This window comes from Bos mutus, chromosome 3 (genome assembly GCF_027580195.1).
Source record: "Bos mutus isolate GX-2022 chromosome 3, NWIPB_WYAK_1.1, whole genome shotgun sequence".
Taxonomy (NCBI): domain Eukaryota; kingdom Metazoa; phylum Chordata; class Mammalia; order Artiodactyla; family Bovidae; genus Bos; species Bos mutus.
In genome coordinates, this window is record NC_091619.1 from 89,917,105 (window position 1) to 89,927,443 (window position 10,339).

A 10,339-nucleotide genomic window follows, 5' to 3' on the forward strand; every position below is an offset into this window, starting at 1 on the left:
CTGGACTTTCTTCCTTCCAGGGTCAGGTGACATGGACGGACTTCCAAAAGTGAGTGTGTCCCTGTCTCCTCCCTGACAGCACCCTCCAGAAAGCCTTCCCGTCCCGGGAGGGGTGGCAGGTTGCTGGGGGCCCGGGGCTCACCACCTCTGGTCTCTCCGCAGAATTCTCCTAACAACATAAGTGGCATTAGCAATCCTCCAGGCACCCCTCGGGACGATGGCGAGCTAGGAGGGAACTTCCTCCACTCCTTCCAGAATGACAATGTGAGTGTGCCCACCACCGCCCTTATTTCACCCTCCGGGTCCTCACTGGGCCCTGGGACTATCGACTGAAGTTTCAGAGTCTCCTGGCCGAGACCTGAGACCTGTCTGCTGGGCCAGTGTCCTGGCAGCTGTGTCATGACCTCGGTTATTTTTCCACAAAATGGAGCGCCCTCAGATTCCCCCCACCCCCAGCAGCCCCCGGTGCAGTGCTGAGCCCTGTCACCCGAATCCGACCTTGCCCAGGCGTCCGCATGCAGGCGCAGTGCCTCCGGCGCTGGAGAAGCTCGCGTGGCTGGACGGGCCCTGGGCCCTGGCCCGCTGGGTCCTTATCTCAGTTTGCATCCTCCTCTCCTGGAGGGGGTATGCATGCAGCTAGTGACTTCCTGGGGTCTCAGTGCGGAGGAGCTGGCTGGCTGTTTTTTCATATTAGGCTTCTTGTTTACAGTCTCATCTGAAGAACCAATGTCTTGTTTTTGTAGCTTTTGAGAACCCCAGGCCAGCTCCCACGCCAGGGTGCCCTGGCTGTGCTCCAGCTCATCAGACCCCAGTCCTCTGCAGTCCGTGGCCCTGTGAGGGGAGGGCAGGGGCTGGTGCTGGCTTCCTTAGGAAAGAAGGGGTGATTTGGAGAGGGAAGGGGGGCAGGGCAGGCAAGTGAGGGACACAGGCTGGTGCGGGGCGGGGGTGGTTCCTGAGTCCTGCCTGCTGGCCCCTTGCCCACCCAGTGCCATCATGGGGGTCTCAGCCCAGCCCTGAGACAGGCCCTGTCCAGCTGTATGCAGTCAGACCTCCACAAGGCTCCCACACCCGGCCCTCACGACCCCCCTTCTCTGCTTCTCCCTTCAGTATTCTCCAAGCATGACGATGAGTGTGTGATTACCCCCCTCCTCTTCTCCGAGACGCTGAGAGAGCCGACATTGCAGGCGGGAAGATGCCAGAAATTATGCAAGAAGAAGTGAGGTGTCATTACCCAGGAGCTGGGGGAGGGGCGTCTCCTGCTCCCCCCCAACCCCCACCCTCTCCTCCACCCCGTCCACCTTTCCCAGTTTTAGTTTCATGCAATAAAAAGGCCGAACTTTTTATTCCATAAAACATGAAGGACAAAACTCAAAATAAAAATATATTTCAAGTCAATGACCAGAAAAATCCCACCCTTGCCCTTTCCCGAAGGACCTTTGATGTCCTTGACACTTTTCTGTTTTTTTTTTTTGTTTGTTTGTTTGGGGTTCTGCTGTTGTTGGGATTTTTTTTTTTTAATTTGTTTCCAGGGGGGTTTTTTGGGGGAAAAATTTTTAAAAATGGAAGCTTCTAGCAAGCCCCCCCAACCCCAGCCCAATCCACCTCTTTGCTTTCTTCTTTTAAAAAAAAAAAAAAAGGACAAAAAAAAAAAACCAAGCCCCATTGTCTGTACCCAAGCCCTTCCACCAGGAAAGCTAGTCTAGGTGTGAGATCTCACCTGTCTTTGTAGCCATCTAAAAATAATAATAATAATTATAATAAACTGGGCAGTTTACAATCGGTGGTTTCTTTCAAACGGCCTGTTTTGGAAAGAAAAAACGAGTCACCCTTTTCCACTTGGGGTTTTTGGTTTGTGCTGGCGAGCGGGGGAGGGGCGGGAACCTGTTTTGTTTTTGCTTGGTCTCTCCCGGCGAGGTGGACAGCAGCTGCACAGCTTGGACCCCAGACCCCCTCCCCCATGGCGTGGCCGGAGGGGCCAGGCCCCCAAGCTTTCAGGACCCTGCCCCAGCGGAGCCGCGCTGTGACCCGGTTGGCATGCACTGTGTTCCCAGGACTGCTTCCTCTCTCTTCTGGACCTCGCCTCACCCGGGCTCCCGCCCCCTCCTCAGCCCCCGCCCCAGTCTTCCCAGTGAGGATCCTACCAGCGGGGTGGTGGCTCGGAGTGGAGTGGGGGAGGCCGCCCCCGACAGGATGGCTATGACCTGGGACGTGGAAACCGTGACCTCTGCGTCCTCCTCCCTCGCATCGTCCACGTCGTGTGTGCGGGCAGCGCAGGGCTGGAGTTGGGTGTTCTTTTTTTTTTTTCTCTTGATTCTTCCTTCTTTTTCAAAGATGGGATATTGACCAGAATTGCTCTGTATATGCTTGGAACTGGATGGAGAGACTTTGGGATAGCTGTGGGGGGCGGGGGGACACCAACAACCAAACAGGTGTGCTGTTCCTGGACCTGTTTTTATTTTCAAAAACCGACAAACGCCACAGTGGAGCCTGTCCCCTCCCAGGAGGAGTGACTCGTGGCCTCCCTCACCTCACCACCCTGCATTGAAACCTCTGTGTCTTGCCCTGAGACACCTGAATTCTTTGTACAGTTACACCCCTCTCCCCCCTCTCCCCTGTAGCTGGTCTTCGTTTTCTTCCCTCCTTTGATCCATGTATATCATATTATGTGAGATATCATCTGCCTGAAAAAAGACCTTGTGCGGATTATTGGGAACATTGTAGCTGTTTCTGTGTTTTTTCTTACCTTGTAGTCTGGTTCTGAATTAAGAGAGGAAAAAAAAAAAAGTAATTATGATACATTGTAGTTTGTGTACGATATATGTTGATAACGTTTTATTAAAGGGACATCTTTTTTCCGCAGCCCTTCCTGACATGTTTGGGGGAACGTGGGTTGGAGTTTATTATACTGGTTATAAAATGCCAGGCGACTGGCTGGGCAGAAATTCTGTTCCTGGTGCTCAACAAGATCTTGTTTTGTGTTCCAGGCGTTGGCCGCCTTTTCCTGGGCGTGTTAATTCTGCATTTTCTGTGGAGAGTTGGGGATGATGGGTTGGGAGGGAGGGCATGGTCTCATTTCAAATATTTGGGGGCATTCTGAAAGGCAGTTTCAGTTTCTCATCTTGCTGATGCATTTTGGTTTGCCAGAACGTATTTTTCTGGAAAAGCAGGAAAAGGTTCCCAGTACGCCGTGTTTTCAGTGGCGAGGTAGTGTCGGCTAGGATGGCCGCGTGGGCTGCAACCACGCCTGCTTTCTCCTTTCTGGTGAAATTTGCTTTGCAGGTCCTAGGGTGCTGGGCCGCAGGAGGTTATTTTATTTTTTCACCTCCAAGGCAGCAGGGAGCCCTTGAAAGATTTGAAGAGTGGCACAGTTCGACCTGAATTTCAGAAAACAGTGCAGGTTGCATCTTGGAAGATGGTTGGGTGGGGCTAGACAGATGTGGGGAAATCCAGGGCCAGCTGCCATCTAAGCAAGAGCTGCAGGCTGAGGAGGTCAGCAGCAGTGGATGCTGATTTGATCATTTAGAAAGTAGAACTTTCTGCAGCTTTGGAGCTTCGGGGCCAGGCCTGCAGCAGGAGTGGGCAGGAAACGCACAGTGTGTCTGAGCAAAGCGTGACCTTAGCCCCACCTTTTACCAGGTCTGAAGGGACAGTTTCAGATCCTGCCTTTGCCACTGCTCACTGTGTGGCCCTGGGCCAGTTGGTTCATACTGTCCTCAGTTGCCTCATCTGTAAAATGGGGGTAACGGTCTACCCATCGTGTAGTCGTTGTGAGGATAAGTTGACATTTGTAAAGTGTCTAGAACAGTGCCTTTTAAGTAGTAAGAGCAGTAGTATTAGCTGTTGGCAGTAGTGTTCCTCATTTGGGGAGTCTAAATGGGTGTGATGAGTAGCTGGGAGGCCCTAGAAAATCCCATTTGTCCGTCCTGCCTTTTCTGAGAACATGGCTTCCAAGGCTCTTCCTCATCACTGTTGGACGGATGAGACCTGGTCTGTTACTGACCTGCATCCACAGTTCTAAAGAGGCGTTTATGCACCAGCTTGAATACCTGCCATGCCCCAGCCCAGCGCTGGGCAGAGAAGGTGGAGGTGACAGCGAGCATGTTCTCAGTATCCTTGCTGTCCCTGTGCTTGAGCAGGACTCAGGCACAGTGGGAACCAGTGACCTGGGGAAGGGAGTGCAGGTCACAGGAGCCCTTGCCAAGAGAAGGAAGGACCCCCCAGCCTGTAATGAGAGCCTGCTGCACCCACATCTGCGGGAGGTGAGAACACTGGGCACCCTAACACCACCCTTCAGCCTGTGACACCTCCCTCCACCCCCCACCGAGCACTTCGAGAGTTGCCTTTGCCACACTCAAAGCTCTGGCAAGGGCTGGTTTGGGGTCTGCTTCGCAGCAGGAGAGGACAGGCTGTTTCCCAGGTTTTTTCACCACTCTGCCTGTCCAGACCTGAGTGAGAGCAGAGCCAGGCAAAGCCAGCTTCTGCAGCCAGCATGAGGGTCCCAAAATGAGAGTCAGGAGGCGGTGGGGGTCACTCCTGTCCTTTCACAGCAGAGGACTTTAGCCCATCACTGAAGCTTAGGCAGGAGTGAACAAGCCAGGTCAGAGGCCCCAGCCTGGCAGCTGCTTTCCTGGTAGTCATTACTACCCACAAGGGGCTGGCCATCCTGGGGGTCCAAGTGAGGGCCAGCCCTGCCTGAGTCAGGAAAAGCTGACCCGGCCAGAGACCCATGCCTTGCCCCTCCTGGCTAGGCACCCCTGCCTAGAGCCAGAAAAGGAGAGCCTGGAGGCAAGCCAGCTGTCAGCAGGGCCTGCTTGGGGGTGGGGGTGGGTGAGGGGGGATGTGTTCAGCAACTGCCAAGGCACTGTCACAGCAGGCTTCCAGCTTGGGCTCAGCTGAGGCCATTCAGCCTGACGCCCTGGGTGACCCTGAGGAATCCCCCACTCCCCACCTCTGCTGTCCCTTGATTCCAGAGGCCTGAGCCCAGAGTACGTCCCAGGCTTCTTTGAGGGCTCTGCTCTGAACTGAATGGAGCTGGGGCTCCCCTGGGCTCATTGGGTGGGAATGCCAGAAACAAAAGACCAGACCAAGCGAGGGGGTGCTGAAAGGTCCATTCTGCCCTGTGCTGGCACTTTGCACTCCCAGGTACCTATGGAGCTCCAGTCCTTGGCATGATGTTACCTGGGCATTCAGCTACCACCTTGGTTCCCTGCCTCCATCTCAGCCTCACTTCTGAGCATTCTTTAACTCTTGGGTCTGTCCGTTCGTGTCTTTATTGAGCACCTGTTACATGCCAGAGGCTATCCTAACACTAGGGAAACAGAGGTGCACAAAACAGATGTGGGAGGCTGGCGATGCCCATCACTGAGGTGAGGCGGGCTGTGGGAAGAGCAGGTGGTGGTGATGCTCCAGGAGATGCTTGTTAGTCTCCAGGTGAAGATGTCAAGTAGGCAAGTCTGGGCCAGACACATTACTTAGGGAGTGGTTTGCATTCAGATGTTCTTGAAAGCCACAAGACTGAGACTGTCTGGAGTGTGAATGGAGAAGGGCCCCAGGCCTGGGCCCTGGGAAATAGAACCAGTGAAGGAGGCAGAGAAATGAGGAGAGTGAGGTGCCCTGGAGACCAAGGGAAGAAACCTGCAGAGAGGAGGGTGCTGCATGCTGCCCAGGCCCCAGTGCACACACCTCGCCTCGTTCAGGCCCCATGGACCTCCTGCTCGTCCCTGACCCTCAGCACTTCACGCTCTGGTGATGTGGAGTTCCTCTGCCCACTGACTGCTGACCATTTTGTTCCTGCTATTCCCTCATGGTACGCCTTTCCTACTTGCTCTTTAGTGAAAGTCATTCAGTCATGTCCACACCTCTTTGCGACCCCATGGACTATACAGTCCATGGAATTCTCCAGGGAAGAATACTGGAATGGATAGCCATTCCCTTCTCCAGGGGATCATCTTAATCCAGGGATCAAACCCAGGTCTCCCGCATTGCGGGCAGATCCTTTACAAGCTGAGCCACCAGGGAAGCCCAAGAATTCTGGAGTGGGTAACCTATCCCTTCTCCAACGGATCTTCCTGACCCAGGAATCGAACCGAGGTCTCCTGTGTTGCAGGCCGTTTCTTTATCAGCTGAGCTATCAGGGAAGTCCAGCTCAAATTGGCCTTTCATCAAGGTAGAGGCTTTCTCTGGGCCCCCATGGTGGCTATCCTGTAATGGACCAACATGTGCCTCTGCCATCAGACTGGGAGCTCCTCGAAGCCTGGGATCTGGCCTGAGTGTGTGGTCCCCAATCACGCAGCACAAGGCCTGGCACCCAGTAGGTGCTCAGTGAGTACTCGTGAAGTGGGTGTTTGTTGAGTACAGCACCCCTACACCCCGCCCCCCACTACTGCATGCTGTCACCTGTGGGTAGGTGCTCAGATGTAGGCAAAGAGGTGGCCTTTATGGCTTTAGCAGACCCAGAGGAGGCTGGCTGCTCTGTCACTGCCCACCCACCAACTGGGAGCTCCTGGAGAAACCACTGTGTCTTCCTGTATCTCTGGCTCTTGGCACACGCCTAGCACACAGTAGGCCCTTACAAAGGGAGCTGGATTGTTGGACCCCCTAGAGATCTGTAGTGGGGAACCTCAGCGCTCAGTCCCTGATCCCATCAGCTCAACTGAAGATGAGACATGTATGTTTTGTGGGGGTGAGTAACAAAGCTAAGTAGGGCTATGTTGCTCTCGACAGGCTAGAACCCTGGCCCTGGGCAACAAGCTTACACCCTGGCTAGTTTGGGGGGATGAGCAAATAGGGCTAGGGTGTCTGGCATGGCAGAGACAGAATCTCAGGTGGCAATAAACAAAGTAGGGGAGAGTGGGCCTCACTGCACCCTGCCATCCTCAGCCCAGCGGAAGCGCTGGGTCCCCAGGCCCTGCTCTGTCACACAGCCTGGAGCAGGCGGCCGAGGTAAGCTGTGGATTGAGCAATGGGTGAGAGTTCAGTGAGAGGCAGACACAGGGCTATTTGGCTTTGAGGCCTATAATTCTTGGCTTCAAATCTCTACAGGGCAGCCCCCTGGCTAAGAGAATGCAGGATGTGGGGCCCCAGAGGGCAGAGCTGGGGCCCTGGAGTTAAAGCTGCTGGAAGACTTCTGTGGTGTGAACACACAGCAGCCAGAGATGTCAAAGGATGGAAGAAGCTGCATTGAGAGGTAGTAAGTTCCCCATCGCTGGACCGGTGTAAGCCGGCTGGGGGAAGGACAGATGGTATATGTGTTGGATGAGGGTGTGCTGGTTCCTGGGCTCTCAGGTTGAGGGCAGAGCTGAAGATAAGCCCCTTCTCAGGAGCTGAACTTGGGTTAGAACTAGCTCACTCTGACCTCTAAGTCACCTCTAAGAGACATCTCTGTAGACTGCAGCTCTGTGACTCAACTTCCATCTGCCAAAGACCACGCCAGACCTAGTTCTGTGAACTTTGCAGAGAAGGGCAGGCTGGGTGGAGTTCTAGTGATGGAGCCGGCGTTCCAGCAGGGCCTCCCCCGCCTCCTGGCTATTCCACAAACACACCAAGCCCACACCCATCTCAGAGCCATCACACGCACTTTCCCGGGCACCTTCCTGGCCTGCCCCCACGGCTGGTTCAGTCTCATATGTCACCTTCTCAAAGAGGCCACACCCATCCCCAGCTGCTGGTGGCTCACGTGTCCCTTCCTGGGTGCTGCCCTGGGCCCCTGGGAACAGCCACACCCAAGGTTTCACCTCCCAGGCTGTGGCCCGTGGCAAACGGCTGATGTGGGACCTCAAGGCCCCATACCTGGCCGCAATTTGGGACTCTGAAAGGCCACCCAGCACCAAAAGCCCTACAGGACCATGGGGCCTCATCTACTCTGCCCGGTCGTGCCCCATTCCCTTGCTCACAGGTCTCTGGGGAGTGTGCCCCAAGAAGCCTCCTGCTACAACCTTCCAAGTCTGTTCCAGGAACGCTTTCCTTCAGATCTTCTGACATACCTTTCTTTCTTCATCATCTTTCCACGTTGGAATGTAAACTTCATGACAGTAGAGACTGTTTTGCTCACTGCTCTCGAACTGGGGCCTTGCTGCATGCCTGACACATACCAGATGCTCCAGGACACCCTGTGGCTGACAGCTATCACCCGGAGTTGAGGAGTGGGGATGGGGATTCTCTGCAGGTTCCCAGACATGTCTGGGGAGAGGGTCCCTAGAACAGTGTGGGCTTCCAGCAGCCAAGCAGGTAGGCCCCACGAGTCGTGATTTGTGGATTTGTCAGAGGGAAGACAGTATGACACACTCAGGTCACATACACACTTTAAGGGACTTTGTCCTGCCGCAAAAGAGGAAGCAGGGAGATGCTGTCTAAAGCCTGAGGTGACCTTGACCTGCTCTTTCAAAGCCTTGGGCCTACTGCGAAGGACAGCCCAGCGAGTCACAGAGCCTCTGGTGAGGACCCGCCCTAGGTCCAGCCTGAGCCAGCCTTGGGAGGGGACAAAACAGCCTAAAGGGCTGCCTGAAGTAATCTCACCTTTTCACGGGGCTTCTGAAAACCTCCAGACCCCTCTACTTCATGCATCCTGGTCAAATGTGGCCTGTTAATCCCCGAGGAGGCAAAGCCTGAAAGGGAGGCAGGTGCTTTATTCCCACTTTGCAGATGAGGAAACTCAGGATCTGAGAGGAAGCTGGGATATAGGAGACTCTGGGAAATGGCATTCCCTAGTCCACTGAAGCCTGCTGGAAGTGAACCGAGGAGCTTTCTCATGGATCCGCAAGACACTTAAATACACGACAAAATGAGAGTACGTTCACATGTGCTCACAGAGTCATCAACAGAATTTTGGTTCCAAACATCTGTTGCTTAAAAGTCCAAGTCCCTATAGTGTGATTTTTATACCAATAATAGGATACCCCCATCCACCTTCCTCCTGCTTCCTTCTTCCAGACTGGGTCTGATTGAGTGAGGCGTCTGTTCTAAGGCCTGAGGCCAAACAGGGCCTGAAGATCACCTCTATTCCTCCGTCCCAGTGTTGAACGAGGAAGGGAAGGTAAGAGGTGGGGAGGCTGAGGCAGGTAGGCATTTGGGATTTGGGAAAGCGGGCACATCTTTGTGGAGGGGGCAGGTGTCATCACATACGAACTTTCTGGCTCTTCACACTACACCACGTGGTGTCTGAGCCTCAACTGCATGGGGAGGATAGAAATGCCAGTCCTGCCAGCCTCACCTCGCAGACTGGCTTTGAGGGGCCTGAAGGGAGAGAGCAGTGGGCACCAGCCTCCGCAGCTTAGCTCCAAGGTCCGAGGTGACAGACCAAGGCTAGCCACAGGCTGTCCTCACCCCAGGGGCTGGGATGAGTGCCCAGGCCTGCCCTGCAACCCTGGCCCCTTTCCAGGGCTGTCCTCAAGCCACAAGGTCGCCTGCTGACAGCCCGCCTGCTTGCAGCCTCTGTCCCACACGCTCAAGACCCAGGCAGGCTTGGCCCTCTCGCTTCCCATTCTACCAGCCACCGGGGGGTGGGGTGGTGGTGGTTCTGCCCCCTAACCCTGGCTTCAGGCCACCACCGTCACTCACCCAGGAGTGACCGAAATGGCCTCCAGCTGGACTCTGCACAGTCACCCTGCCAACTTGTCCTCCATTTGCCCATAGAATGTTCTTATAAAAAAAAAATCCCTTTGACTCAGCAATTCTGCTTCGGAATTTATCCAATGGCTGCGCTGGCAGAAGTACTCTAAGATACATGAACAAGGATGCTCACTGCAGCATTATCTGTAATGGCTAACAACTAGAAATACCTCGAATGTCCATCGATAGATATTAATGCCGCTGCTCGGAAGAACAAGGTAGCTCATATGTGCTGATGTGGCAAGATCTGCGATCCCAAGGTATTAGGTGAAGGAAGGAAGGTGTAGAACGGTCTACAGATAGGGTAACACTAGATAACGCACACAGATGCATCCCCATTATACACACACTATGCATACCAAGGTGCCACAGTAAATGACCCCAAGCTGTGGTCACCCCAGGGGAGAACCGGGGCTGCCTCGGGTGGGTGACAACTTGTACCTGGGGAAACCTGAGGTGCCAGCACTCCAGGCCCTTGAGAGCTGACCCTCCAGCCTCACCCCAACCCTCCCCATCTGCAACCACTCCCTGCTGCTTTGGCATACGTGCTGCCTTCCCAAGTAACCCCTTCGCGTGCATCCACCCCCAGCCCCATCTGTCCTTTTCCTGGTAAACCCTCCTGCTGCCCCTGTCCCCACCCAGCCGAGCCTAAAAGGTACTTTGTAAAGTGCAAGGAGCACAACCTGGGAGCCAGAGACACACGGGGCTGGAAACAGCACCATCACGTACGCAG

The 10,339-nt window shown here is 54.6% G+C and overlaps 1 protein-coding gene across 5 annotated transcripts in view; it reads left to right on the plus strand.

The window, feature by feature from the left end:
- The window catches only part of SSBP3 (single stranded DNA binding protein 3), a 166,371-nt gene extending 163,512 nt beyond the window's left edge, over positions 1-2,859 (plus strand). For all 5 annotated transcript variants that reach the window (XM_070367977.1, XM_070367979.1, XM_070367978.1 and 2 more), the window contains 3 exons: positions 21-49; positions 163-264; positions 1,108-2,859. In XM_070367977.1, coding sequence (XP_070224078.1) covers positions 21-49; positions 163-264; positions 1,108-1,137 — 161 coding nt within the window. In that variant the 3' untranslated portion in view covers positions 1,138-2,859. The remainder of the gene's footprint in view (positions 1-20; positions 50-162; positions 265-1,107) is intronic.
- Positions 2,860-10,339: the final 7,480 nt, after the last annotated feature.